This window comes from Aspergillus oryzae, chromosome 2, assembly GCF_000184455.2.
Source record: "Aspergillus oryzae RIB40 DNA, chromosome 2".
Classification (NCBI taxonomy): Eukaryota; Fungi; Ascomycota; class Eurotiomycetes; order Eurotiales; family Aspergillaceae; genus Aspergillus; species Aspergillus oryzae.
This window is the reverse complement of record NC_036436.1, coordinates 1,863,157-1,891,085: the sequence shown is the minus strand read 5'-3', so window position 1 is coordinate 1,891,085 and position 27,929 is coordinate 1,863,157. Positions and strand designations below refer to the sequence as shown.

The 27,929-nt window shown below is 49.1% G+C and overlaps 9 protein-coding genes and 1 non-coding gene across 10 annotated transcripts; 6 read left to right on the top strand and 4 right to left on the bottom strand.

Moving 5' to 3' along the window:
• Positions 1-236: 236 nt before the first annotated feature.
• On the top strand, positions 237-976 carry AO090001000713 (putative pre-mRNA branch site protein p14; the record flags this gene model as incomplete). The annotated part of the gene is made up of 5 exons (XM_001819153.3): positions 237-268; positions 399-422; positions 555-611; positions 683-810; positions 876-976. 5 exons carry the CDS (start codon positions 237-239, stop codon positions 974-976), a joined length of 342 nt encoding a protein of 113 aa, XP_001819205.3.
• A 1,200-nt stretch (positions 977-2,176) lies between these two features.
• Positions 2,177-2,648, top strand: AO090001000712 (small nucleolar ribonucleoprotein SNU13; the record flags this gene model as incomplete). Its single annotated transcript, XM_001819152.3, has 2 exons — positions 2,177-2,198; positions 2,290-2,648. The coding sequence occupies 2 exons, from the start codon at positions 2,177-2,179 to the stop codon at positions 2,646-2,648; spliced, it is 381 nt and encodes a 126-aa protein (XP_001819204.1).
• Positions 2,649-4,406: 1,758 nt separating this feature from the next.
• AO090001000711 (WD40 repeat domain-containing protein) lies at positions 4,407-7,234 on the top strand (the record flags this gene model as incomplete). Its single annotated transcript, XM_023234671.1, has 5 exons — positions 4,407-4,514; positions 5,264-5,515; positions 5,614-6,105; positions 6,164-7,019; positions 7,083-7,234. The coding sequence occupies 5 exons, from the start codon at positions 4,407-4,409 to the stop codon at positions 7,232-7,234; spliced, it is 1,860 nt and encodes a 619-aa protein (XP_023089774.1).
• An 855-nt stretch (positions 7,235-8,089) lies between these two features.
• On the bottom strand, positions 8,090-9,808 carry AO090001000710 (putative hexokinase Kxk; the record flags this gene model as incomplete). Its single annotated transcript, XM_001819150.3, has 5 exons — positions 8,090-8,965; positions 9,015-9,422; positions 9,487-9,512; positions 9,569-9,691; positions 9,769-9,808. 5 exons carry the CDS (start codon positions 9,806-9,808, stop codon positions 8,090-8,092), a joined length of 1,473 nt encoding a protein of 490 aa, XP_001819202.1.
• A 785-nt stretch (positions 9,809-10,593) lies between these two features.
• AO090001000709 (SIR2 family NAD-dependent protein deacylase) lies at positions 10,594-11,782 on the bottom strand (the record flags this gene model as incomplete). Its single annotated transcript, XM_001819149.3, has 2 exons — positions 10,594-11,601; positions 11,660-11,782. 2 exons carry the CDS (start codon positions 11,780-11,782, stop codon positions 10,594-10,596), a joined length of 1,131 nt encoding a protein of 376 aa, XP_001819201.1.
• A 440-nt stretch (positions 11,783-12,222) lies between these two features.
• Positions 12,223-14,751, top strand: AO090001000708 (Golgi transport complex subunit COG4; the record flags this gene model as incomplete). Its single annotated transcript, XM_001819148.3, has 2 exons — positions 12,223-13,443; positions 13,492-14,751. 2 exons carry the CDS (start codon positions 12,223-12,225, stop codon positions 14,749-14,751), a joined length of 2,481 nt encoding a protein of 826 aa, XP_001819200.1.
• A 768-nt stretch (positions 14,752-15,519) lies between these two features.
• AO090001000707 (ammonium transporter) lies at positions 15,520-17,384 on the bottom strand (the record flags this gene model as incomplete). The annotated part of the gene is made up of 4 exons (XM_001819147.3): positions 15,520-16,172; positions 16,229-16,820; positions 16,880-17,211; positions 17,276-17,384. 4 exons carry the CDS (start codon positions 17,382-17,384, stop codon positions 15,520-15,522), a joined length of 1,686 nt encoding a protein of 561 aa, XP_001819199.1.
• A 3,815-nt stretch (positions 17,385-21,199) lies between these two features.
• On the bottom strand, positions 21,200-24,536 carry pmr1 (Ca(2+)/Mn(2+)-transporting P-type ATPase PMR1; the record flags this gene model as incomplete). The annotated part of the gene is made up of 3 exons (XM_001819146.1): positions 21,200-21,774; positions 21,831-24,324; positions 24,429-24,536. The coding sequence occupies 3 exons, from the start codon at positions 24,534-24,536 to the stop codon at positions 21,200-21,202; spliced, it is 3,177 nt and encodes a 1,058-aa protein (XP_001819198.1).
• Positions 24,537-25,252: 716 nt separating this feature from the next.
• AO090001t00013 lies at positions 25,253-25,342 on the top strand. The gene has a single exon. It is a non-coding gene; the product is annotated as a tRNA-Asp (tRNA).
• Positions 25,343-26,060: 718 nt separating this feature from the next.
• On the top strand, positions 26,061-27,893 carry AO090001000705 (kleisin alpha; the record flags this gene model as incomplete). Its single annotated transcript, XM_023234670.1, has 2 exons — positions 26,061-26,324; positions 26,382-27,893. The coding sequence occupies 2 exons, from the start codon at positions 26,061-26,063 to the stop codon at positions 27,891-27,893; spliced, it is 1,776 nt and encodes a 591-aa protein (XP_023089773.1).
• Between the last annotated feature and the right edge of the window lie 36 nt (positions 27,894-27,929).

Genomic DNA, 27,929 nt, shown 5'->3' with positions numbered 1-27,929 from the left:
CTGGTAATGCTTGTCTTCACGAGGAACTAACAAAGTGAGGCTCCTCCGGGGCCCTAGTCCTAATCAGGAAAGGCATCCCCCGTTTCCGACCTCGTGGTCATCACGGTTCAGTGACTCTCTCTTCTTCCTATTCTTCTTTCTTCTTTCTAAAAGAACGATCCCAGTCCCGTTGGGTATCTACTCGACACAATTTATCGCCCTACCAAATTTTAGGACCATCACTGTCCCACCCGAGAATGAGCCGGAAGCTCGCCCCCGAAGCCAATCGGTAAGTTATCACGAACAAATCTGCCCCTCCTGCGTTAATATGGATTTGCCCGATAGCGTAACTATCATCTACGCGTTCGGAGCCTCATTTGTGCCCTGTTAGGCTCATCCAACGTACTAACAGCGGTTAGGATTCTCTTTGTCAAGAACCTCAAGTATGTTCATCCGTCGTGATAAGCTAGCCTACCATAGCCGAACATTGCATGTCTAGCGTGTTTGATAATCTCGAGAGTAGGATATATGCATGATTTGAGGACAGAAAGCTAATAAAGAGGCTGTTTGTATAGCTACAACGTAACTGCTGAGCAACTATTCGACCTTTTTGGCAAGTTCGGTCCTATCAGGTATGCTAGTCGGAAAGGAAGCATAAAAATTTTCCCCATTGTTCGTATGTAGACTAACCTTCTGTCTCTAGACAAATACGTCAGGGAATTGCGAACAACTCGAAGGGCACTGCATTTGTAGTATACGAAGACGTCCACGACGCCAAACAGGCATGCGATAAGCTCAATGGATTCAACTTCCAGAACAGATACCTCGTCGGTACGTATTGGATTGGACATACTCTACTTAGTAGAGGTGAGGCTTGGCTGACCCTTTACTCTTAGTACTATACCACCAGCCAGAGAAAATGCTCAAATCGAAAGAGGACCTGGCGGAAAGGCAAGAGAATTTGGAACGTCTTAAACAGCAGCACGGTATAGAATGACGTTACGATTCTTTTTCTTGCTTTTCTCTGTGTACCCTTTGCAGGCATCTGGCTGCGTATTATCATGGGTTGGTTGTGGGGTTTCTGGCGTTTTAGTCTTATGGGTTTCGTGACTCTTATTCATGGATACTAGTACGAGGGTGGCCGACGGGTTGAATGATATCCTCTGGCTATTGACCAGAGAAACGATACAGGATGGGATCTTTCAGGCTGGGTCAGTTCCACCATTCCGGCCGGTTATTAGCTACTATCAATATAATCGCTCTCGATCGCCGGCCACTGTGGGCTGTCGCGGTTAACCTATGAGACCAGTTTATTGTCCATCTTTAAAAACAATACATACAGTGGAACTTGGGAGCCAGTAGATGAGGCGATCTACATGCCTAATACCTAGGGAATCGCAAAAGAAACGGGTTCCCGAATCAACTGGCTGTTACATGATGTTTACCCCATGGAGTGTAGATCTAATCTGAAGATCATGCGGTCTGCATGATCGGGCAGAGGGCTCCCCTGACAGATCCGCGTAAGCTTATTTCAGTTAGTCTAGAGGGCCTTAGGAGAGGCTTGGACAGTTGGGCAACTGTAATACGGGTATGTACCCACACCTTATTCGTCAGTTTTGATGGTAGGGCATGCGACTATATTTCATGTCATGGTTGGAGACTTGGAGTCTTGTCAAGGTGCCATCGTCATAGGAGCAGTGCGGTACCTGTAGTATCGAAGGTGACAAAACCCTTGTTCAACCTCACCTCCATACCCCGTACAAGGCGTCGTCTTTCACACTATGCATAAGTCATGCTCAGTACGGGATCAATTACCGTTGAATAAAATATGTTGGGAGGGTTTCGTCTTCCTCTTAGAAGTGCAAAGTCAATCAAGTCGCCGATAAAGATCATAGGAGAAGATTCTAGAAGAACAAAACCCCAAGGGAATAAATAAATTGATAAAAGAATTGATTAGTACGGAGTAGACATGCAACCCTTTGAAGCCTTGTATTGTGTCTGCCTGTAGGATAAGGCATTAAGTATATTTCCCTAAAAGGTTAGATCAAGTAGCGCCCCACCAGTAATTTTTCTCAAGATTTTCTCGACCGAACAGTGTTCTCTCAAACCATCTTTTCAAGCATACAGATCTGCAAGACGGCAGTGATCCTTTGCGTGAGCCACTCCTCCGTGAGAAGCCAGTAGTCTTTACGAAACCATGTCTGGAGAACCTAATGCCGGTGAGTACGGGTCTTGCTATCTGTTGTAGCTGGATTTGTCCCCCGATTGAGCGCTTTCCGATCAGGAACTAATGTCTCTATTACTTTGTAGCTTGGCCTCTGGCCGACGAGAGCCTCACCCAGAACCTCCTGGACCTTGTGCAGCAGGCTTCTCACTACCGTCAGCTGAAGAAGGGAGCAAACGAAGCGACCAAGACACTCAATCGTGGTACCTCTGAAATCGTCATCCTCGCTGCGGACACCAATCCTCTCGCTATCCTTTTGCACATCCCCCTTCTTTGTGAAGACAAGAATACTCCGTATGTCTTCGTGCCCAGCAAGCTTGCTCTGGGCCGGGCGACCGGTGTCTCTCGTCCGGTGATCGCTGCTAGCATCACCACCAACGAGGCTAGCGACCTCATGGGACAGATCCGGACCATCAAGGACAAGGTTGAGAGGCTCATGATCTAAGGCATGGTTTATGTTGTTGAATGGACGAGATCTAGGATATCGCAGGTGTTGCCATTCCTTGCTCCGGTGGATTCGCATTTATATGAAAGACACAACAACGGAAATGGACCATACTCTTTCAATACCTATCTTATACGGGAAACGCTATCTTAGATAATGATGGTTTCTCCGTTGAATATATATTGGGATCATTTTTCTAAGATAGACCCGCATATCCACTTCAATTCAGAACTAATTAGACATAATCACAAATTGAATAGGGGTCCAGAAGGCAGGAAAAAACTAATACGTAGAAATATTAGTCAGAAAATTGTACGAAGTAATTTGGCCTCTAGCCGCCTTGTCGATTATTGAAGGGATCAATGCGAAACAGATTAACTATGAACCGATCCATCAAGGGTCTAGTGAGTATCCTCAACCTGAAGATGCTAGCGGTTTAGCCGCCTTGGACTAACCCAAAAGTTGGGAACTAGTGGATAGCTCCGCTCACGGGCGGGGGCGGTGTCTCGTCCTGGCACCGCCGCTTCTCCCACTATGTTTCTGTTCCCCATTCTCAGATAACTGTAAAACCCACCTGGCTGGCTCAGGCTCCTTGCTGGTAAAGGAGCACTTTCCTGCGTTGACAATCATACATGTCAAGTCCACCGGTTTTCACAGCGATACTTGTCCGTATGTGCGTTAAGCGGGCTTCCTCCGTTGTATAGGGAGCCTTCTTTTACATGAGTGGACGACTTCATATCACTCACCCTAGCCGCCTTGTTTTGAAACTCCTCACACTTATTGACCCTCATTCCAGCCATTCTACCCAACACATCTTCCATTAAGGATAGAGATAAGCCGGCCATGTCTGTCTCAACGTTTACTTCGATAGCCACTGTGGCGATTACTACCACAAGTTTCATCAGCGGCGTTTCCGCTGGCAACCTGGACTTTGTTTCTAGCACTCTCGCAACACCAATGTCGACTCCAACTTCTCAAACTATTCCTTTCCCCCTGGCAGGCCCAGATCCAAGCGGAGATAACGATGACACCGGGGAGTGCAGGCTATTAGGTCCTTTCTCTCTTCTGGTGCAAGTCGCTCTCGGAGCGTTGGCACTTCTATCCCTTGTCTATAAGAGGTGGAGGGAAAGACCTCAGCGACCTTTAAAAGTGTGGGCGTTCGATGTTTCTAAGCAGGTCTTCGGATCGGCTATGCTACATCTGGCGAATCTGCTCATGTCTATGTTCTCGGCCGGTCAATTAGAGATCACGAGCGAGTACAAACCGAACCCATGTTCTTTCTATATACTGAACCTAGGGATCGATGTAAGTTCCTCAGTTCCGTTCATCTATTTCTTCTTAGCGACTGGCTAATGTTAATCGCAGACTACTCTCGGGATACCGATACTCATTTTCATCCTCCACATTCTGAACCGTCTGGCTCTTTACACACCGCTTGCAGATCCCCCGGAGTCTATTAAGTCTGGAAACTACGGTCGTCCGCCACGAGCGACATGGTGGTTCAAACAGTCTATGATATACTTTGTGGGACTTTTGGGAATGAAGATATGTGTCTTCTTCCTGATTCAACTGCTGCCATTTATTGTCAAGGTGGGTGACTGGGCACTGCGATGGACCGAGGGTAACACAGCCGTTCAAATCATCTTTGTGATGTTGCTTTTCCCGGTAATCATGAATGCGATTCAATATTACATCATCGATATATTCATCAAGAAGCCATCGCATGAAATGCTAGAAGAGAGTGAGGTTGACGACGTCATGGACGACAGGCATGATCACCATCATGCCTTGTTGGCCGGGCTGGATGAGGAGGTCGCGTCAGAATCAGAAGATGACTCTGTTGGGAAGGGCACTAGGAAAGTACTCGTGAGCCCTCCCCAAAAGGACGTCGTGCGCCTATATGACTCTGCCGAGTACCATCCAACAAGCGAACTGGGGCACAGTTCTGCCTCATCAACATCTGCTAGACGTCTCGCCGGACATGTTGAAGATGATCAGGCGTTGTCAACGGCAGATTTTGCAACACAACAAAAAGATCATGACTAGCCTATGCTTTGAAAGGGTGTTTTAAGTCGGCGTTTATGATCGGTAGTTGTCATGGTGGCCTTGTTATGGCTCGGTTTCATTGGTATAAGGTCGGAATTGGTTGTGATTTGTTCCATTTCCCATCTTTCTCCTTTGTCCATATTGCTTTCTTTTCTCAATGTCCAGAGAAATCCGCGCTGAGTTGGTAGGTTTTCATAAACTATAAGCTTCCATATTCGGCCCAGGTATCAATATGTTCTCGCCTTAAAAAATTGCGTACCCTAAGGCACCGTTTTCTACCGCAGAACCCACCGCCCACTTCTGCCGGATGAATGAAGAAAATTATTGTCGAAACTCCACCATTGTCGGCACCAGCTTACTCTTCATTTCTGCTTCTTGCTTCATTTTTCTTCCATTGAAGAAACCGTTTCCCTCATCCATCCTACCTTATAATAGGCCATAAAACCTTAGTAAACTCCTAAAAAAATCAAGCGACTTGCATAATGCCTAAAAGCAGTGTCAAGCAAAAACCTCGCCAGAAATTCAAGCCGGCTTCACGTTCGCCGTTTGAGAATGCTAGGCCTACTCAGGAAGACAGCGACATGGAAACGAACAGCAACTTGAGCGACGGCACTGATGGTATTCCTGAAAAGGACGAGGCGGAGAAAAAATTGGAAAGGCTACTATTTGGTGACGATGAAGGTTTCCAAGGCGCATTAAAGAGCCAAAAGGAGCGCAGCCTCATAGCTCTATCAAAAGAAAGCGACGATGAGGGCTCTGACGCAGGGCATAGGGAGGATGGAACCGAAGATCAAGAACTCGATGGCATTGCTGACGCTGATGTATGTATATCCACTCTCTCCTCCTTTGTCTCTGCCAAAAGAGAGTAGAAAGGAAACACTGTCAAATTGTTGGTCGCGCTAATGTGATTTCTCTGTAGCTTTTTTTCCTTGATTCTGGAGCTGGACCTGTTTCCACTGACCTCGCCGAATCCCCTGAGACGTCTTCTGAACCTGACGAAGAAGATCTGGAGGAAACTCCGGTTGTGTGGCATGATAGCGACGACGAGCTCCTGGCCGTCTCCCTAGCTAGCCAGCAGAGGTTGAGAAAATTGCGTGTCGCCGAATCTGAGGACGTGATTAGTGGCAATGAGTATATTCGACGACTTCGCCGTCATTATCAGCAGCTGCATCCGACCCCGGAATGGGCGATTCCGGGGCAACAAAAGAGCCCTGGCGATTCCGACTCTGAGCACGCGGACATCATGGATACAGATGATGAAGAGCAGACTTCTGCACAGCCTTTGGCCAAGCTACTTCAAGGTGCCGCTGATCTTACCAAGCTCGATGATGCACGCCCTGGTGGGAAAAGAAAGCTACGACAGGAAGTCATTGACATTCAAAGACTGAAGGACGTCGGCGGTGATCAGCCAGTAAGTGTGATGTTTGTCCAAGTGTAGGACGGCGGACATAACTAATCATGCTTTCTAGTCCTCGGTCGATTCGCTTTCTTTCCACCCCCATTATCCATTGCTATTGTCCTCGGGGCCTGCGGCCACTCTCTTCTTACATCATATCGCACCCTCTGCGGCCGCTCCTAACCCTATTCTCACGTCATTTCATATTCGCCGTACGCCTATTCACACATCTGCTTTCGCTCCCCCAACCGGTAACAAGATATTCGCTTCCGGTCGTCGGCGATACTTCCATATATGGGACCTTGACACGGGAAAGGTTGACAAGGTCAATGGCTCCGCCGACAGAAAAGAGGAACAAAAATCCATGGAAAGATTCAAGCTCTCCCCTTGCGGACGGTATGTGGGGCTTGTTGGCACGTCGCGCAAGGGCGGTGGTCTCATCAACGTTTTGGATTCGGGTACAGCTCAATGGATTGCACAAGTTCGCGTAGATGGTCAAGGAGGCGTTGCGGACTTTTCCTGGTGGGGTGATGGTGAAGGCATGACAGTCGTCAGTAAGAACGGTGAGGTATCCGAATGGGATGGAAGCCTGAATCAAGTAGTGGCCCGCTGGATGGATGCTGGTGCGGTAGGCACGACAGTCCTTGCTCTTGGAGGACGTTCCGGACGGACACAGTTGGGAGGCGACCGTTGGGTTGCAATTGGCAGTTCTAGTGGAGTGGTCAACGTGTATGACCGTCGTGAATGGGCTGCAGCATACGCAGCACAATCTTCTTCGGCAGATATTAACACTCCAGCCATTCCACGCAACCCTGAACCCGTACGTGCGCTTGACCAGCTGACGACGCCAATCAGCCACCTGGTGTTTGCGCCGGATGGTCAGTTCTTGGTAATGGCTAGTCGCTGGAAGCGCGATGCCTTGAGAATAGGTATGTCCAGCTCTTCTGCTTCCCTTCCCTTTTTAGTGAGTAAACGCATCCTAACCATTGCAGTTCACCTTCCATCCTGCACTGTATACCGTAACTGGCCCACGTCTAACACACCTCTTGGACGTATCTCGTCGGTCGCCGTCTCGCCTAATTCAGAGCAGTTGGCTGTCGGCAACGAGCAGGGGCGTGTTAGGCTTTGGGAAATTCGGGGATAAGCAATCACGAGCGAGGCAAAAGATGATGCATCATGTATATCTGTGATTAGAATACATTTGGATCAACATAAATTAGTCTATTGGATTACTTTGTCACAGATCTCTAAGTCCAGGAGATATTTTCTCAGTCTCACTCGCGCAACCATCCCCCTAGACAAGTTATTTCATAAACTACTCATCGACGAGGGCCGAACCAAATACAACGCTATGGCCAATATGTTTCTCAGCATAAAGCAGAATGAAAAGAAAGGACGGAGAGTAAATACAACTAGAAGTCCAAGTTTCTACAATCCGGTGGATAGTTAACCTGGATTACCCACCACTGGAGCGCGGTATATATACGCAGAGCTAACTCAACCGATGGTCTTGCACTCGTTCTCGAACTTATCATTTTACCGAAGAGAGGACTACCACTCTGCTATAGTTTACTAGAGCTCGTGTTGTAGGTAGTGGAGTTCTTACTGGGGTCCGCAGTGTGGCCCGGAGTAATGGCAGTTATTGTAGTAGAGTTGCCACCTAGATTCTTGCTGCGACTTGGGACTATCCGGCTAAGTTTGATGGATTCGATATCCAAGCACAAGACCAAGATTTACTCACAGATTCGTAGTTTCTTTAAACCGTAAGTCAATTCCCATATGTTAATGTGTATAATAAATTAGCTATCTTTCGCCTTTCTTTTTTATTACTCGCCTGTCCCGTATAAAAACCCCATCGGTCTATGTTGTAAACCGAGCCATGTGCCTTGTGTTGATATTGACATCCCCTCAGAGAGAAAAAAAGAAATAAGAAAGGAGATGAAGATGCATCTCCAATGTTTAACACTCGGAGTCAGATAAAGTCGACAATGCCCACATATTAAATGAGACTCTGCATATCGGCCATATCTCGGATACCGCAGCTGATGCCTGCCTTGACCCGCTTCAATGTCAATGCAGCAATAAGAGCCGCTCCAACACCAGAACCGTCTTCAGCAGCCATGATGACCACCTTGTCCTTCTCGTTAGGTGCCCAGTCCAAGATCTCGCGCAGAGCCTGTGCTCCACGGGCCTTGAAGTGGGGATATTTCGTAAAGACAGAGCCGTCGGCGCCCACATGGCAAGACTCAATGTTCTTCTTCTTGCAGATGGCAGCCACACCACACGCCGACAGACGAGCTGCACGAGTGCCGATCAACTCCGCCAAGCGACGGATCATTTCCAGCTCCTGCTGGGTGGCCTTGATGTTCAGCTTGCGCTCCATGAGCTCCTGAGTTTCCTGCAAGTTCTCGTACGGATCATCCTCAATAGCTGCGAGGAAGGACGCGTCCAGCAAGTAAGGTTTCCGGAGCTGGGATGTGTCTTGGCCCTGGAAAATCAGACCAGGCCTCGTCTCCAACAGATCCAAGAGGGCTAGACGGAATATTTCTCCCAAGTAAAGACCTGCAGTCATCTTCTCGAAAGCTTGTTGTCCTGGGCGAGGGGAGTCGCGGTCGATGATGATATCATACTTCGTGAGGGGCAGAACAACGTGCTCATTGTCAAAGGCACCGTACTCGCAGTTGATGGCCACGGGCATGTCTGGGGGTAGATTCTTGTGTGCAAGCTTGGGAACCGAGCCACAATGTTCCATGTAGGCGGCGTTGACACCAGTGCCGAAAATGCAGCCAATTTTCATATCTGAGTCGGTGTAAGAAGAGGCGATCAGGGTGCCCGTAGTGTCGTTGATCAACGCAGCAACTTTGATAGGAAGGCCCTAGAGTGGAGTTAGCCTTCCAGCTCTGGCTCAGTTCCAGTAAACGTACTCTTTTCTTGAGGATTGCCTCCAATGGGGGCACAACATCCTGGCCCTCTACTCCGTCAATGTCGAAACCCTTTGTCCAACGCTGGAGAACACCATGATCAATGTATTCCTGTGTAGCAGGATAGGAGAAGGTAAAGCCCAATGGCAGTTTAGACAGTTTCTCATTCTCGTGGTGGGATTCAATAAACTGCTGCAAACAGTCGGCGATGTATTCCCAAAGCTCCTCCGCTGTACCCGTCTTCAACTCCTCCGGCATACGATACTTGGACTGGGTGATGTCGAAAGCGCCCTTCTCTTCCGTCAAAGTGATCTCACAGACACGCAGATTAGTACCGCCCATGTCCAAAGCGAGGAAGGTTCCCTGCTCGTCGCCATCGGGGAATCCCATGACCCAGGTCACATTCATGGGCTGGAGAGACGAATTAATCTTTGGATTATAAAGGGTGAAGTGAAGTATCCAGATAAAAACTCACAATGTTACCCCCCTCGACGCTTAGACCTAATCCGCTATCGATCAGCCTTCAACCTCAGCCGAAACGACCAGTTAAAACCCACCCTTTTCGAGCTCCTTCACGAAATGGTCCGCAATCTGCTTGAGTTTGGCGCCGTCCACGGTAAAGATGTCCTCGAATTGCTTGATCTGCTCCAACAGGTTCTGGGGCAGCTCATGCATCGATCCTGTAGACGGGATGCCGATTAGAAGCCGAATCGGTAAACCCGTAGCGGGGCATTGCTGATAATGATAACAAACTCACCCTTGCGGGATGGGGGACGTTTGGGGCCAATTCCAACCATTGTGATGATTTTAGTTGAGTGTCAAGGGGAAGACAATACGATGTGGTTGAGAAAGTGAAAGGCGAGTATAGAGAAAGTTAACAGGGAAGAGAAATGGGAGGGAGGAAGCGTTTGGGGAAGGTCAGAGAGTTAGTTGTATGATATCAGCGCTTGGGCGTGGGGCAGGCAGCAAGTTGACCCTAAAATACGCATCACCCAAGAAAATTCAAGACCAGAGCCCCGCAAGAGGTGAACTCACCGGTCCTTGTTTGGGTATTTTGTTTCTCTCTTTCGAGTCCACGTTTTATTCGATCCCCGGTCCCTTTTTCTTTTTCTTTTTCTTTTTTCTTTTCTTCTCTTCTTTCTCTCATGGTCACAAAGTTCAAACCATGTTAGAACAACCCCGCAAGGCATTCAAACTCTCCGCATTTCCCACATCCCCAAACATCGGTGAAAGTCCAATCCAGTGACGTATCATTTTGACAGGTTAGGGCTACAAGAAGTTTGTTGGGTACGAAAGAACATACGGTATAGAATAGTCCATTTGAACTCTCTTCATTCTCACCCTAATAAAATAATAGTATGAATAATAATAGTCATAAGTAAACCGGACAGTCATCTCTCTCTCTCTCTCTCCTTTTCGCGGTAAAACTACTCCGTACAGGGTCAAATAAAAGAAAAAGCATAACCCCGTTAGAAGGTTTAGACCATCAAGCCACAAAATCAATCAAATCAATAAATAATAATATTACCAACAACGCCATCCACCCGAGCCACCAATGCATAGGGTCATATGATTCTTACATCTAAATGACAGATGGCTGCTTCTTCTCTCGCGCTAAATGGGGAAATACATGTGCCAGACCTTCGTAACTCCTTCGCCGCTCCTCGGTTAGGGCCTTCTTCTCTATTCCATTACTATGTCGATCTAGATTCTGCCGGACTCGTTGTTGGTATGCATCTGAGATACCTAAAGTGCGGTCAACCTCTTTGGTAAGGCGCTCAATTTCATCTCGCAGCCGCTCATCTCTTGTCTGCGAAGGAGTTTCTTCCGCATCTCGGCCCTCCTTGTCAGGATTTGTGCTCTCCCATAGTGACTCCAGTTCCTGTTCCCATCCCAGCGCGCGGGCGAATCTCCTCACCCCGGCATCACAGTCGCCGAGAAGAAGGACATCGTCCGGTCGAGATCCCAATCCACCAACGCGCTCCATGTTAATGAGCACGCGGGGTGCTCCGTCCCGACAGAATGCTGGTAAGCTAGCGAAAGGCTGCACGGAGAGACTAGTGCCCATAACAATGCAAAGGTCCGCCTGCTCTGGAAGCGTCCGGTTAAGGAAGAATTCCTCCGGTAATGCTTCGCCGAAGAAAACGATATCGGGCTTCACAAGCCCATTGCATTGGGAGCACCGAGGTACCTCGCCTTCATTGATAGACTGCTTCATCAGTTGCTCGGGATATTCAGCCTTGCAGTCGATGCAGTGCTGGTTTGCAAAGCTTCCATGTGCCTCAACGATCATATCCCCAGGCACACCTGCCAGCCGCTCGAGACAGTCGATGTTTTGTGTGAAATGCTTCATCAAAAGACCCTTGTCATAGAGCAACTTGACAAAGGAATGCGCAATAGTGGGTCGATATCGGCCGGGGGCCAGCTCCCGCGCCAATGCGTAGAATGGCCGCGGATTCTCCCTGAAAAAGCCAATGTCAAACACATCTTCAGGATCCGTCAGGTCAAGATGGGCCAAATTAGCATAGATTCCCGTTTCTGGGGAACGAAAATCGGGAATGCCCGCCGAGGTACTAATCCCAGCGCCCACCTATCGTAGACCTCGTCAGTCGGAATAGTGGGGGGAAGGGAAAATTCGGGAGGCATACCATTACCACGATTTGGCAATCATCCTTTGCTTTGATATATTTAGCGACCGCCTCAAGGGTCCGAGCTTCTAGCGCGGAAGGAGGGGTGTCTTCATCCACCAAGGTCGACGGTTCATTGCCCATAATGTGAGGCAAACGGCCGGATTTGGGCCTAGCGGGTTGATGTCGGGGTCTGCGACGGCGGCCAATGGTGACGAAGAAATTGTGAAAAGAAGTGGACGAGTCAGAAGAGGGTGGATAAAGTCGTAGCTCTGTTAAATCGCGAATGACCAAGGTTGATGATTTTCGTCTAACCTGGCGGAGAGAAATTTGTATGGGGAAATCATCTTGAATGACGTCGAATCGACGGTTTACCCGATCGGGTCTTCTTTCTTACAATGCCTAAGGCACCTACGTCTGACTGTCTGACTCTCACTACCCTTTAATAGCAAGCAAGTTCCTATTCCTCATTCACCGCCTTCCTCTTTCATCCTTTTAACAACATGCCAGAATAACCCCCGTTCCACCCCCGATTCCCCAGTTTCCTTTGGTCGATCGCTCGTTCGCAACCTCCGTGGTGGACAATGCCTGAAACTAATGTCGGCGAGGTCAATGGACATGCGGTGGCCCCATCGCCTTCACTAGACTCTAGCAAACCTCTTCCGAGCTCCTCGTCCGATATCTTCAATGCCAGCTCTCTCGCGGAAATCAAGGCTACTTTATCGCACCTTCACGAACAGGAGACGTCGGTGACAGCCCGATTAGATGCCCTTGTCGCCTCTCAGAAGGATTTTTCACGTGAATTGGGTCGATTGGATTTGCTCCGTGCGCATCTCGGCTCCCAAACCACCACCACCCGGTCCATCAGCCATGGCATGCTCTCAGAGGCCGCGGCCACCGCAGAGAGAATATCGAGCGCAGTCCGCCGCCTGGATCTGGAACAATCTAGGGTAAAATCTACTTTGGATGTAGTGGAACAGGTTTCTGAACTTAAGGCCTGTGTACTGGGAGTCGCGGGCTCCATGGGTGCCCCGCAGGATTGGGAAACAGCAGCCAGTTATCTGAACCGGGCATCCAAAGTCCCACCAGAAGTTGTTCATGGAGCTTTCGCGGCTGAGATGGTACCCACGGCGGAAGTTCCGGACCCGCCAAATGTAACCTTGGATAATGCGGCTGAATCCCTCTGTGGCTTGTTCTTGCGCGAATTCGATAAGGCCGTCAAGGAGAATAACGGCGCCAAGATCACACGGTTTTTCAAGCTGTTTCCTCTTATCGGCCGCTCGGAGGTTGGCCTTGACGTCTACGGGCGTTACGTATGCCAGGGCGTGGCGTCACGAGCGCGGTCCAACCTCAACGCTGGGGCAGGAACTCAAAGCAAAGATGGCTTCTTCTACGCCAATGTTCTGACCAAATTATTTGAACATATCGCTCAGATTGTCGATGGCCACGGGGGACTAGTAGAGCGACATTACGGTCCGAGAAAGATGAACCGAGTTATTGAGCGACTACAACTTGAGGCAGATGTCCAAGGCGGTATCATTCTCGACACCTGGGGTGATGAGAGACATGTAGATCGCAAGCTGACTGACATCAAATCATATGCGTTTACTTTCCTAGTACAAAGCTTTCTCCCCCCTCAGCGCAGCGCCACACCACGGTCGAACTCCCCTGCAACTCGGGACGGGGCTTCAACAGCTGAGGATGAGGGTGTTGACATGAAAGAGGTCGACGGATTACTGAATGAAATGGCGGTTATGCTAGGTCGTTGGTCACTATATTGCCGATTCTTGGCAGAAACATGCAATGTGGGTCATATGTGAGCCTTTATGGTTTTTGCCAGCTAACATCCACAGGCTCCTGGTGAAGACGATAATCTGTTTACACCGCCTCAATTCTTGAAGGAATCCACTTTATCGAAAAAGATCAATGACCGACTTATATCTCCATTCAATACCATGACCACCTTCTTCTTCCGTCGGACAGTGGAGAAGGCATTCCAGCTAGATGAACAGCCCACTGGCCTGACATTAAACCCGCAGAGGCCGCTGAAGGCTGACCCGCCATATATCACCTCGGCCGTCGATGACATCATGTATATAGTCAACAAGGTCCTACAGCAATCACTTGCAACGTCGCAGATCACAGTGGTTACCAATGTAGTGCCGACTCTGTCTCGGGTGCTAGGCTCAGATTTCATTGGGATGACACAACGGAAAATGCGGGACGAATGCTATCCGAGAGCATCGGTACAAGGAGCTCAACCCCCAGAGCATCTGATAGTCTCTTTTCTAGTCTTGGTCAACAATCTGGATGTAGCCGTTGATTACATTCGACGCATCGTGCAAACTCATACCGAAACCAGGAAGACCACAACTGGTCCCGACGGGCAGACTGAAGAGACGGACCAATTGCATTCCCTCTTTCCTAACAATGCAGATGCTAAGCTCGCAGCGCAGACGCTGCAAGCCCTATCATCATCTTTTGAGTCTAAGGTCAACGACCTTCTGTCCGATGGCATCCAAGTAGTGTTCAACAACGTCATCAAGCATCGTCTGCGACCCATTTTAGCAGACGCGTTCCGAGATATCGATTATCAACCCGGAGATGACAATGACCCCACCAGCACTTCGTACCATGAGTACGACCGCGACGAGGATGCGGATGACAATGCCAGCCGTGCGGAACTTGTCCGACCGCGTTTTGCAGCCAGTTGGACTGAACTTCTTCTCCCAATATCCCGTATACTTACCACGTCTGCCTTTGACCGCCTCTTAAGTATCACGGTAGCTTATCTTTCCCGACTCTTGGAAAAGCGACTCTGGTCGTATCAAGGTCGTGTCAACGCACTGGGCGCCACACGACTTGAGCGAGACGTTTCGGGAATTGCTAGCGCAGCAGTGGATGTCGGTGGCACACACGGGGCACCGGGAAGATACCGCCACCGGGAGTCATTTGCTCGTTGCATGCAAATGACGTTGATTATGGGCATGGATGACGACGAATGGGAGGATGTTATACGTGGAGGCGAGACGGCCGAAGTAGTCGAGAAACTGAACCGAGAAGAACGGACAAGGATTCGAGGAATGGTGAGACGACAGGGCACTCAATACTAGTTTAGTGGTAAGCTGACTGACATCACCTTACCAACGAGTACTTTAATATTGTATATTTTTCAAACATGTTTAAGCATTGCAACTTTCCAGGCTCGGTTATAGAAAAAAGGAAATATCTCCCTTCTTTCTTTGTTCTCCTTTGCTTTTTTTTACAATTTCTAGAATTCTGCCAATTCGTTATATATTGATGAAGAGTAATTTTTGAATATAGCTGCCCAATTATTCACTGCACTAATGCTTTGAGAAGCTTATCTACGGAGTACAACGGCATAATCTAGCAAACAAACGCAATGAGGAAAGCCTGGGTAGGGTATTTAAGCAGACACAATCCCTGTATGGCTTAGAAGAACAGACAATCTTCTTCATACTTTCATCTGTCGTATTGGTAGGCGTTCATGGACAGGCGGTCAACCAATTAGGTTAGGGTTAGGAATTCATCACGGGTAACAGATCAGACTCTCGATCGAGACTTTTTCTAGGGTTGAATGGATAGATAAATTGATGTCATTAGATAACGTTTTACTGACAAATCTATGCATGTGGTATCCGGAAAGATAAAAATCCCCCAAGCAAGCTCTAATTATATACAGATGGAGAAACACGCTCATATCAATCCTAAACGCCAGTTCCAACCAACCCCAAACCACAGGTATCAAATACAAAGAGAAAATTCTGGCTCAGCCAAAATGGTTAAAGCAAAGAAACGCACGCTGGATATCACGGAAAACGCAAAAGCATAGAATGGAACAGATCTAAAGTCCCGGCACATTACTGTGTTTTCTCATCCTCCTCGACACTGGGTGGTATTGATCCCTCGTGAGCGGGATGTTGTTCGGCAACTTGACGTGGGGCGGGTGCCATTGCCGGCGCAGGTGCCGGGGACATCTTGATTTCCTGGATGCCGGAGTCGCCTTCGCTGCAACCGCGACTGTCAATACCGATGGGGGTATGGCCGTCAAGCATCATTTCGCTGTGCTCCCCGATGCCGTACCGTGCGGCGGCAGGGATATGGTGGCCGTCTTCGAGCTGGTCGTGTTTCTGAGGGGTCCATGCAAGATAGTCACGACGGACTTCGACGTAGTCGTAGGCGAACTCGCCAAGCTGATCATCGTCCATACCGAGCAATTCGGCTTCCTCAGAAGCGCGCAGCTTCAGGCCGGGGATTGCATTGATGGCGTAGGCAATGATGGCAGACACAACGAAAGCATAGGCGGCTGAGGCGACAATGAAGGCGATTTGAATGTAGAGTTGCTTGTAGTTGTGGATCAGCCATCCACCCATTTTGCTACCAGTGTTGACTCCGTCCAGTCCTACGATCGCGTCGTCGGCGAAAAGCGCGTTGAAGATAAGACCGACAATACCCGCGATACCGTGCTCAGCTAACACATCCATGGAATCGTCGATACGAATCCAGTATTTCACTATAAATCCAGTCAGTCCATTGTTGTTCAGTTAGGACATGACAAACAGAGCTTACCCTTGGTGGAGTAGTTGCAAACAATACCAGTGACTATACCCAGAATCACACTAGCCCAAGGGGTAATGAATCCTGATGCCGGGGTAGCTGCAACCAGGCCCGAGATGGTGCCAGAGCACCAACCAACCATGGACCATTTCCTCGCTAAGCGCCAATCGAGAAGGACCCAGCTAATGGCCCCAAAAGCCGCAGTCAGGTTGGTATTCCAGCACGCCATGGTGGCACGAAGATTGGCTCCAAAGGCTGAGCCACCGTTGAAGCCAAGCCATCCAAACCACAAGAAAACGGTTCCAAGGAGAATGAGAGAGACGTTGTGAGGGCGGAAGTTCAACATCATGCGCTCCTGGCGACGACCAAGAACCATTGAATAGGCGAGTGCGGAAAAACCGGAGCCAATCTCGACCGGACCACCACCCGCATAATCCAATACACCGTAGTTCATTGCCCAGCCATTCACATTCCACACCCAACAAGCCAAGGGACAGTATACGATCGTAGCCCAGACGAACACAAACACCATGGCGGGGAGCAAGCGTCCACGTTCAGCAACAGCTCCCATGATAATCGCAGCCGTGACACCACAGAATTGCATCTAATATACACCTCGAAGTCAGTCATCTTTACCCCATGTGGGTAGGCCTAGAAACCAACCTGATAGAAGGCATAGAGGAGATTGGGCACAAGAACAGAGCCAGGACTTGGATCGGCCAAGGTCTTCATCAGGCCGAAGTTACGAAGGTTTCCGATGTATCCGTTGGTGGCCGTGGGCGAGAATGCAAGCGAATAGCCCCAGAAATACCATTGGAACGTGACGACAGAGAAAGAAGCCATACAGGCCCAAATCATACTCAGGGCTGATTTACGGCGAGCAAGACCGGAATAAAGGAAACCGAGACCGGGAATCATGACCATGACCATGGCGGAAGCCACGATGATATACGCTTGATCACCGGATTGAAACCACTTGTTCACGTTCTCCACCCCTGGTAAGATAATTAGTCTTATCGAACACGAGAAAGGCCGGATATTTGTCAATTGAAAACATACTGGAGTCACCACCCAGCTCATTGGTCGCCAGCGAGTCATAGTTAGATGGGGCTCCAGTCCAGTTGTAAGACGCATAGTCAGGGACGAAGGGCGCCTTGATGTCCGACATGTTATATACAAGTGAATTGCAGTTCTGTATGGAATATCGACTTCAGGCACGCGGTGCCTATTCTTTCTCGTAGCAGCGCCACCGCCGGGGGGCTGAAAGATGGCGGGTGGTAGGTGTTGATAGGAAAGAGGCAGGAATACAAAAATCTTCAGTTGGGTGAGGACGAGGGAAGAAGCAGATGACTCTTTTTGTTGTGCCTGTCAATCGAGTGTCTCACTTTTGCTCTCGGGGAGGAATGCAGGAAAGAATGGAAAAGAGAGAGAGGAGCTCCGCCAGGCTGTGTGTATGTGTGTGTGTGTGTGTGTGTGTGTGTGTGTGTGTGTGTGTGTGTGTGTGTGTGTGTGTGTGTGTGTGTGTGTGTGTGTGTGTGTGTGTGTGTGTGTGTGTGTGTGTGTGTGTGTGTGTGTGTGTGTGTGTGTGTGTGTGTGTGTGTGTGTGTGTGTGTGTGTGTGTGTGTGTGTGTGTGTGTGTGTGTGTGTGTGTGTGTGTCTCTGTGTGGAGAAAAAGAACCGCCACGGGGGCGGAGATGTTGTAGTATATAAAAGCAGGCCGAGAGTTCTGGAAAGATAGGGCCGGTGGGTCGGCAAGTGGATGGGACAAATTTGCGTTTGCAAATGTGAACGAGTCAATTGAAAGATAAGTCCAGGCCTACAGTGAGTAGGTCACTACTAGGGCGCGATAATTGATCGGCACGGATTCCAAGGCCAAGGGTAAGTGGGGACGTGTGGGAAAGAGAAATGGACCTTTATTAGTTATGCCCAATCAATCCATCAGTCAGTCTATCGCGTAAGACTTGTTGGAAACTCTGTTGGAGGATGTAGATACCGATAGTGTTGGTGTTTATACGAGAGAACGTGGTCAATCAGAGCAAAGATAGGACAAAGAAGAAGAAGAAGAAAAAAGAAAAGCACAGGAAAACGATCATCGAGCAACCTAGCGAGGGAGGCGCGGATAACGGGAAAAGACAAGGGAAAAAATTAAATAAAAAGAAAAATAAAATAAAAATGTCAAATAGTCAGAGATAACAAGATGTGAGAAATCGAATGGAATAAAATAAACTCAGGCTTCCAGTCATCGACGGGATCCTCAAAAACCTCCAATCAAATCCACCCCCCTTTCATGAGTCTGAGAATCAGACTGTAACAGTCAATACTTTGCCTTTCTCTCTTCAATTGAATCCATTGCATCTTCTGGTGCAAAATCAACATCACTTCATGAACCATTGGTCATCCAGTGGCAAATGGGGAACTTGTCTTCTTTTTTTTTTTTTTTTTTCCTGGCAGGACGTGGCAAAATGTATAAACATAGTGCCGACTAACTACTAGTTAGTTGATTAGTTCCTTTGGTACCCTAGGTATTAGCAGTAGTTGAGTCTTGTCTCCTAATGTCCTTTCTCTTCCTCCCCCACTGGTAATCGTCAGGATCGTTGACATCCCCTATTATCATGATCCACCATGAGCTCATATCATATCTAAAATGAACCGCACCTCCTGATCAATAAGATCTAAACGTCCCAATGAGTCTCTACCGGAGGACTTGGCATTGGTCCTTTATAGAGTTTGGCAGAGACCGAAATAGGCATTGCGAGGGAGATGTGATGATGCTGAGATGAAACCAAGCGATGCGGAGCTGAACGCTCCGGGGAGAGGCGGAGCAATTTGCAACCTCCTGCTCAGAGGATTCTAGAGAATAAACGGGCTCTGTGTGATTTATTTATACCTTGTAGACCGGATGGCTTATACCCTACGAGATGCTGCATAGATCGATCTATCTATCCCGTTACCTCCAGTTATCACTGATAAAGTCCAGGTCTTTAAGGGTCTGGGTTATATCCATTCGTCCTGGAATGCCCAATCCTCTGGTTGGTATCTGACGAAGGGATCCGCCAGTCGTGAGCGGAGCCTAAGGAAAGACCAAACAAAAAAAAAATACAGTACGGCCCTTATCATCCCCGTTTCTCTCAGCTCATAGTTATCTCCCGAATGATTGGCCATGAAGTCCCGATAAGGTCCTGAACGCCACCCTCCCGCCATGTGGGGCCTCTGCATCCGGTTCCGGCCTAGTCTTGGCTCTTCAGTCTCCATCGTACTGATAACGTCCACTTTCGGCCAATGACCGTTTGGTCGGTTCCTCGACAGGCTCCCTCAATCACCCGAGTTCACTCGGGAATTTCAGGAGCGATGCTTCGCCGACTACCATCCCGAACCGAGATGAACTTCCGGAGGAATCGTTATCTATTTAAGGCTTGGCAGTGAGGAGATACGAGAGATGTTCTCTTTAATAGTCATCGAAGTAAAAAAAAAGAAGAAAGAAAAAGAAAGGTCCGCCAGGCTTGGATTATTCCTTGTTTAAGTACTTAATTCGTAGGGCTTCATGGTATCCTATTTTTTATGTTATGTCTTTATATCTCTTTACATCATTGGTGTAGCCCTAAGGTCTCATCCATCCCTCCCTTCACCAGTACCGATTACCGATATTGCGGCGCGTTTGCTTGTGTGTGGGGTGTTCAAACTTCAGCCTCCCGAGCCAAACTCAATCCAGTGATTAGGCCTGTTACTAGCCTTAGCTTTCCCACTATCTATGTAGCTTAAATAATTAGCACCACCCCATTTCCCAGTGACTAACGGCCAAACCAAACACCCTATCCGCCCATCGTTCTCACGAACTTGCTCATGAGTCTCTTTTCAGCCCTTAAGATCTGTACTACCGCCCATTTTCGGATAGTTATCGCTTAGATACCTTGCGCACCCCGTGGGGGTGTACAGGCCAGGCAATAGTTGAGAACGGTGGGGCTACCCTATACCCTATACGGACGGCATATTATTACATGCGTATGTATTATGATCAGGAGGGCAATGTACTACTCAGTAGTGTCATGACTGCTTGTATCAGCTGCTCACGCCCCTTCCTGCAAGCTAGGTGTGCTGTATATCGATATGATGCACTTGTGTTTCACCTGTAGTCACTGGTTTGTGCTATGGAATGCCCATGGGAACTAGAGATTGCTACCTACTAGCCCCTTTGTTCCACTCCTTGCATGATCCGTGTGTCGAACCTGCAATGCGGCTGGGTGGGGGTTGCTACTAGTACTACGGAGTACCTGAGGGATATATGCACCAGGTAGACCCTACCTGTCTACTACTACTACTACTACTATAGTGCGAGAGATTCCGGGGAAACTTTCATCTTGGTACAGTTAGCTTTTAATATTTACCGTCACCGAGACTCGTGTGTGTGTGTGTGTGGCCCATCGTGTCAAACTTATGCGTTGTCTTGCATCATTGACTTTACCGGTGTACTCGTACATACTGGGAATATATATACGCCGCAGGCCGACCGTACTCTTCATGCATACAGTGTGTTCTTCTTTCGGCCAAAACATTGATGATGGACTTTATTTTCCCGAAAGTGACCACCGATTATGGGGTAAGCGGATGTCTACCACAGAGCAATTTCCTCGAGTTATATATATAATACAGGAATCGAGGCAGCCTTATCTTAGCCGGCTGGCCCAATGGTAAGGGGCTGGACTACGAATTAGGAGACTCCCGTCGAGCCCTGCGTCGCTCAACTTTTTTGTTGTCCTGTCTCAAATAGACAGATATTTCGATCCTCCCATACTTGTCCCTCCCTGCCCTTCTTTGTATTTCTCGTTCCTAATCACCGCCTTTTCCAATGCACCCGTTTCAAAAAACCAACTACATGAGCTGTCAGCTGTTACAACATAAACAATGTTCAGGTGTCTCGCGGGAATAATAGTTCTCTATGATGTTTCCTCTATACAACTAGTACAAAGCATATATCAACTCGACCCCTTAGACATTTACGCTGTATCCCACCCCAACGGCCCGCCGCCGTTTCACCGACTGATAATACTTCCGGGCCTCGTCTACCCAAAACACTGAACTCGAAATACACAATAGCTTGAACAGATGTGCCAGATTGAGCGGCTCCGTCTGAAAGACTCGCTGCAGGAAAGGCAGATAGATCACACACGCCTGCCCGGCAAGTGATCCGAGGACGGCGTAATTGAACATCTTGTTCCCAAACAAGGAGATCTCGCCGCGAAGCACCGACTTGCCCTCGCTGCGGCAGGTCAAGGCGTTGAACATGTCGAAGAGCACAAAGCAGGTGAAAGTCATGGTTGTGTCGTGGGCGGTTACGACGCGCGAGCGTTTGCCCGGGTTCAGCTCATCGTCGACATCGCCCATTTCGTAGACGTAAATAGCAAGCGTGCCCAGCATAATCATCAACGCGGAAGTTAGCACCCGTTGAATGAGAGGCTTTGTTAGTACCCGAGCCGTTCTGGGTCGTGGGGGTCGTCCCATGATTGACGGATCAACGGGCTCTACACCCAAGGACTGCGCTGGAGGGCCATCCATAAGAATATCTGTTGACGAATGTCAGCCATCAACTGCCCAATGCTCGGTGTTGACATTAACTTACTGATCCATAGGATTTGCATCGGATTCAGCGGATTCTTGAAGCCAAGAGTAGTGCTTAACAATACAAGACTCAATGCAGCAACGCTGGTGCTTAGCTGGAATGTAATGAAGTTTTGAATATTGTAGAAGATGCCCTTGCCCTGCTCAATGGCTCGCAGGATTGTAGAGAAGTCATCGTCTGTCAGAATCATGTCTGCTGCCTCCTTAGCAACGTCCGTGCCCAATTTACCCATCGAGATGCCAATATCTGCTTTCTTGAGGGCTGGTGCATCATTCACACCATCACCCGTCATGGCCACCACATCTCCTCGGGACTGCAAAGCGCGTACAATCTTCATCTTGTGGTCAGGGCTTGTGCGGGCGAAGATGGATGTGGAGGATATGGCCTGCGCCAACTCCGTGGTGCTCATACGGTCGATCTCCTCACCAGTAAGGACAGGTCGCGAACCGGCTATATTACTGATTGGCATTCCCAATTTCTTTGCGATCGCAACTGCCGTAGTCTCGGCGTCTCCTGTGATCATGATGATGCGTACTCCTCCAGCCATAAGGCGCCTGATGGATTTGTGAACATCCTTACGGGGAGGGTCGTTCATCCCCACAAGTCCTGCAAAGACCAGCCCGGTATATCGATCATCTTCTTCACCCGGAGTAGTTCTAGAAACAGGAGTGCCTGTCCTGCTGCCAAAAGGTCGCCCTTTTGATGTATCTCGCACTGCTCCACTGGCGAAAGCGAGCACCCTTAGACCCTCTGATGCCATATGCTCAGCAGCCTGCCTCACTGCTTGACGTCGCAGTTCATCCAGTATAACTTCTCGTCCATCCTTTGTAAGATACGTATCACAACGTTTTAAAACTTGCTCGAGAGCACCTTTAATGTAGGCCATGTTACTTGACTCGCCAGTGCCATTGCCAATAATCACACCCATCCACTTGCGCTCGGAGCTGAAGGGAGTCTCGGCGGCGCGAGCACTAATACGGTCGCGCACATCATCCTCCCCAAAAGTGTCCAACAGATCCAGGATAGCGACGTCGGTGGGTTGCCCAACCCACCTACTCCTAATGGTTCCCGGAGCCCTATCATCAGTGGAAGACAACACTGCAGCAGAAGATGCGCTGGCAGGTGAATTTGCATGCACACGCGAAAGTCTAGCGTTATTAGCGATATTACCGACACGAAGAACGGTCCGAGCTGCAGGCCCAGGCGTCAGTGAGCTAATATCGTTGTGCACCTCAAATGGCTCCGGACAGTCGAAATGCCACATCTTTGTGACTGTCATATGATTGAGCGTTAGGGTTCCCGTCTTATCACTGCATACAACGTTCACAGAGCCGAGAGTCTCGACGCTGGGGAGTCTTCGCATGATGGCCCCCCTCTTGGCCATGCGCAGCACGCCTAAAGCAAGAGTAACCGTCACGATAATGGGAAGACCTTCTGGAATCGCAGCGACTGCAAGTGAGACACCAATCGTGAACATATCAAGGAGCTTTCGACCTTGTATCAATCCTATCACTACAATCAATCCGATGACGCCAAAGGAGACATAGCTCAATTCTTGACCAAGACGGTCCATTGACAATTGAAGCGGTGTGCGTGGACTCTCGATTTCCTGCAAAGAAGCTGAAATACTGCCAAATTCAGTTTTCGCACCCGTTCCTATGACAATACCCTGTCCATACCCCGACCGAACCAAAGTTCCCATAAATGCGATATTGTGCTGCTCATTTAAGCGGATATCAGCGCCCACAGCGCCACTGGCTGGGGCATCGTAGAATGGAGATCGGGGAGGGGTGACAATTTTGGGCGAGTGTGAGGCTAAAGCCTTGGGGCCGCGAATTGCGTCAGGCGATTTAGCAACAGGCTCGTTCTCACCAGTCAGGTTTGATTCATCGATGGTCAAATCAGTGGCTGCGGTAATGCGTATGTCCGCCGGAATACGGTCTCCAACTGTAAACAAAACTAGGTCACCAGGTACTAGCTCATTCGCTGAAACAGTACTGGAAGCTTTAACAGCGGCTGAAACCGAGCCCGGGCTTTTGCTTCTGAGATCTTGCAGCTCGAACTCTTCACTGGTAGCTGCAGGGATCGAGTGTCCGATAGGGGGGGTATGTGAGAGAGGAACATCGCGTATCAAATGCGCATGATGTGGCACCAGGCGGCTCAAGGCCTCCAAGGACTTTTCAGATCGATACTCCTGAACAAATCCGACGGTGACTACGATGGTTACCGCGAGCGTGATGCTTACCGCATCATCAAAATTGCCCATGAAGAAAGAGACTGCGGCTGACGCTAGAAGCAGTAGAATTAATGTCTCCCGGAATTGTTTAAGAAACCGGAGCCACAGGGGCTCGGGGTCTTCATGCGGCAGTTCGTTGGGCCCATCTTGTATTAAACGAATCTCAGCTTCTGCAGGAGTGAGTCCGTGGGTAAGGGATGTCTGTAAGCGCTCAGCGGTTTGCTGTGGGTCTAATAGAGAGTAAGTCGACGTGGATGTCTAGTTAATGAATTTAAGAATTAGCGACCGCACACCCAAAGTAAGCCAATTGAAAGCGCGAGCGCAGACAAAATCAACTGGATCTGCCTTACAGCGAGACTTACTGAAGTAGATGTGTTGGAGCGTACACCCGTCGGCGTAGATGATGGAGGCCTCAAATCGGGGGCCTGAGCATTATGCAAAGGTAGCGCAGGTGTTGCGGACCTTGACATCTCTCATGCTTTTCTGTCCAAAGATGTCCTGCTAGATCGGGCTCACAATGGTTATCATCCCGTCGGGATCAGGGGAAAAGTCGAGGTGGACACGATTTTGCAAAGACAAAATGTAAAAAAAAAAAAAAATAGAATACGTAGAAGCCACGTTCTCAGACGCGACTTCGGCCGCAGGTGTATCGAATAATATGGGAAGACTAAGTGGAAACCAGACAAGGGCCGTGCAGCCGGTTTTAGAGAAGAGACAAGGCTAGACCTCTAGGTCCCACCAAAGACGACGCTCTCAGGGGAGGGCCGCGTCGATCAATATTTGGATGTTGAATTAAAAAAAACTACTTGTCATGCTCAATTGCGGAGAGACCACATTGTATGCAGGCAATTCTCATTGTTCCCAGCGAAGGGGTTACTCTTGGCGGTCACGCGTTTAGCGTGGGTGAACTATGGAGCCAATGTAACTATACTAATGTGCCTACCTCAACAGTCACCCACACCTGAGCTTCTAGAATTGATACTGTAACTGACTCTATCACTCTAGTTCTGTGAATTCCACGCCATCATTTAGGTATTGAAAGGGGAGTTGTTTATAAAAATGTCTGGACAACTTTGCTGGAAATATACTGCCTTTGTTCACCGCTCATGATGAGAGAAAGCTGGCGGTGGAGTGCAATTTTGTAAATAATGATATCAACTTACTTTGAAGAATGTCTATCAATAATTCCTCGATGGTCTAACGGTCATGATTTCCGCTTGTCATCCCATAAAAGGAACAAGCGCGGGAGACCTGGGTTCGACTCCCAGTCGGGGAGAATTTTTTGCCTTTCTTGACTGTACTTTCTTGCTTTCTTCCTTTCTATGGTACTCCGTAAGGAAAGGCTGATTATTCTGATTGTATAGCAAGAACGAGGTAAAAAGACATGCACAGAGCAAAATTGTACTCCGTATATCAGCTAAGCTCTTTTACTTTCTATCTTGAGTACTATTGGGTACCTACATCATCCCGTTAGAGCCACGTGACGCTTGGCTCTTTCCACTGAAAGTGACCTGTTCGCACGTGACCCCAGCCACGTAACTAAGCACCCAATCAGCATTGTGCATTCGCCTAGTGCTGCCCGCCGCAACCCGTTGCCAGTGGAGGCTGCCCATCAACCCGCCCGCCAGACGCGCCCTCCCTCTCTTTCTCTTGTTTCCCTTCACTTGCGAAAACCACACCACAGTCATCGCAATCCACCCAACCACCCCTCCTTTCCTGCACCCCTCTTCAACCTCCGGACTCGGTGAATCTATTTGCATTGCGATAATCCTTATCGTCAGATATAGCAACCCATCTTGTTGTCTCCGGGTTTATAACCCCTTTCGGCCTTAGGGGGAGGAAGCATCAGTCGCCGATCTTTTTGTTTTCTGGATACAGCGCGTCATCGCATTTGGTTGCTAGGGACTTCTTGCGAACCACCCCCGCATTAGGCGGGCTTATACCTCTTTGAATAATTATTTCTAAAATCTCTTCATATACTACATCGTGACACCATGTTCTACTCGGAGACCCTCTTGTCAAAAACCGGGCCACTGGCCCGCGTTTGGTTATCGGCTAACTTGGAGCGCAAACTTTCCAAATCGCACATTTTACAGTCAGATATCGAGAGCAGTGTCAGTGCTATTGTCGATCAAGGACAAGCTCCAATGGCTTTGCGATTGAGCGGTCAGTTGCTGTTAGGTGTGGTCCGGATTTATAGCAGAAAGGCTCGCTACCTGTTGGATGACTGCAATGAGGCTCTCATGAAGATCAAAATGGTATGCTCGGGTAAATGATGCTGTTTCCACAAACGACGCTAAAGCAATAATGTATAGGCTTTCCGCTTGACTAATAACAATGACTTGACAACCACTGTTGTTGCCCCAGGGGGTATTACTTTGCCCGATGTGCTTACAGAGTCGGACCTTTTCATGAACCTGGATTCTTCTTTGCTCTTACCTCAGCCGCTCAGTTTTGAGCCGGAAGGTAAGCGCCCAGGAACATCGATGGACTTTGGGAGCCAGCTCTTCCCAGACAGTAGTCTTCGGCGCTCTGTGTCACAGGAGCCTGCGCGCCTTGAGGACCATACCTTGGTTGACCTTGACTTGGGAGAGGATGATACACCCTTGGGTCATGACTTCAGTATGGAAGTGGGTCGAGATGCGCCAGCACCTCGCCCCGTCGAAGAAGATCTTTTTAGTGATGCTGGCAAGTTCAATGATGTTGATCTGCCTCTGGACCTTGGCGAGGATGATGCTCCCTTGGACAAGATGGACCTGGCCAACGAGGGCCCACAAGACACTCTTTTGCAGGCGGACGACACTGCCATGGATCTTGGTGATGACGGAGAACTGGCATTTGATGTCGACGAGCGCAGGTCCGAGCGCGAATCTATGAGCGTCCTCTCAGAGATGCCAGACGCAGACATGGAGAAACTTCAACAAGAGCAGGGTGAAGACCAGGACCAGGACGAGGGGGCGGCAGAGGATGACGTGACTGTCCAACACTCGCAGCGCGCGAAGCGACGGAAGGTGATGACCGTGGAGCTCGACAAGGTAACTGATTACAAGGCCCCGATAATCAAGGGGTTACAGGCGGACCGCTCCACTATCTTGAAGCCGACGTCCTTCCTGCCTCGTGATCCTGTTCTGCTCACTCTCATGGATATGCAAAAGAACGGCGACTTTGTGACGAATGTGCTGGGAGGAGGTCGCGGACGTGGATGGGCTCCAGAGCTTCGTGACTTGCTCTCCTTTGATGCCATTAAGAAGGCTGGTGAGCTCAAGAGGAAGCGTGATAGCGGGATTGCAGACATGGACATCGAGGCAGCTGCCGCCCCTGCTTTGGAATTTGGCGAAGAAGAAGCCACCGTGCCGATCGATGAAGGTGTTGGTCTTGACTCGACGCTTCATCAGCGGTCTGATATCGAATTCCCCGGTGATGACGACGATCAAGTTTTGCATCTGAGCGACGACGAGGGATTGAATCATCCCCTGGAAGATCTCGATGACACAATCCAACCTGCGGACAGTGGCCCTGTCTCCGTTGGTACCAAGCATGCTGTTCACATTCTCCGCGACTGTCTGGGTGAATCTGCAGTGGAACAGAAGAAGAGCGTGAAGTTCCAGGATCTTCTACCCGAACGCAAGGCGTCCAAGGCGGATGCGACGAAAATGTTTTTTGAGGTTTTGGTCTTGGCCACAAAGGACGCCGTCCAGGTTGAACAACGCCCCGATACCGTTGGTGGCCCTCTCAAAATCCGCGGCAAGCGTGCTCTCTGGGGTTCATGGGCTGAAGAAAGCGCCAATGGTGAAGTAGGCACTCAAGCTTCCCAGGAGGTAGCTTAGAGCGGTGAACCTTAGAGATTTGGGCCTATGAAGGTG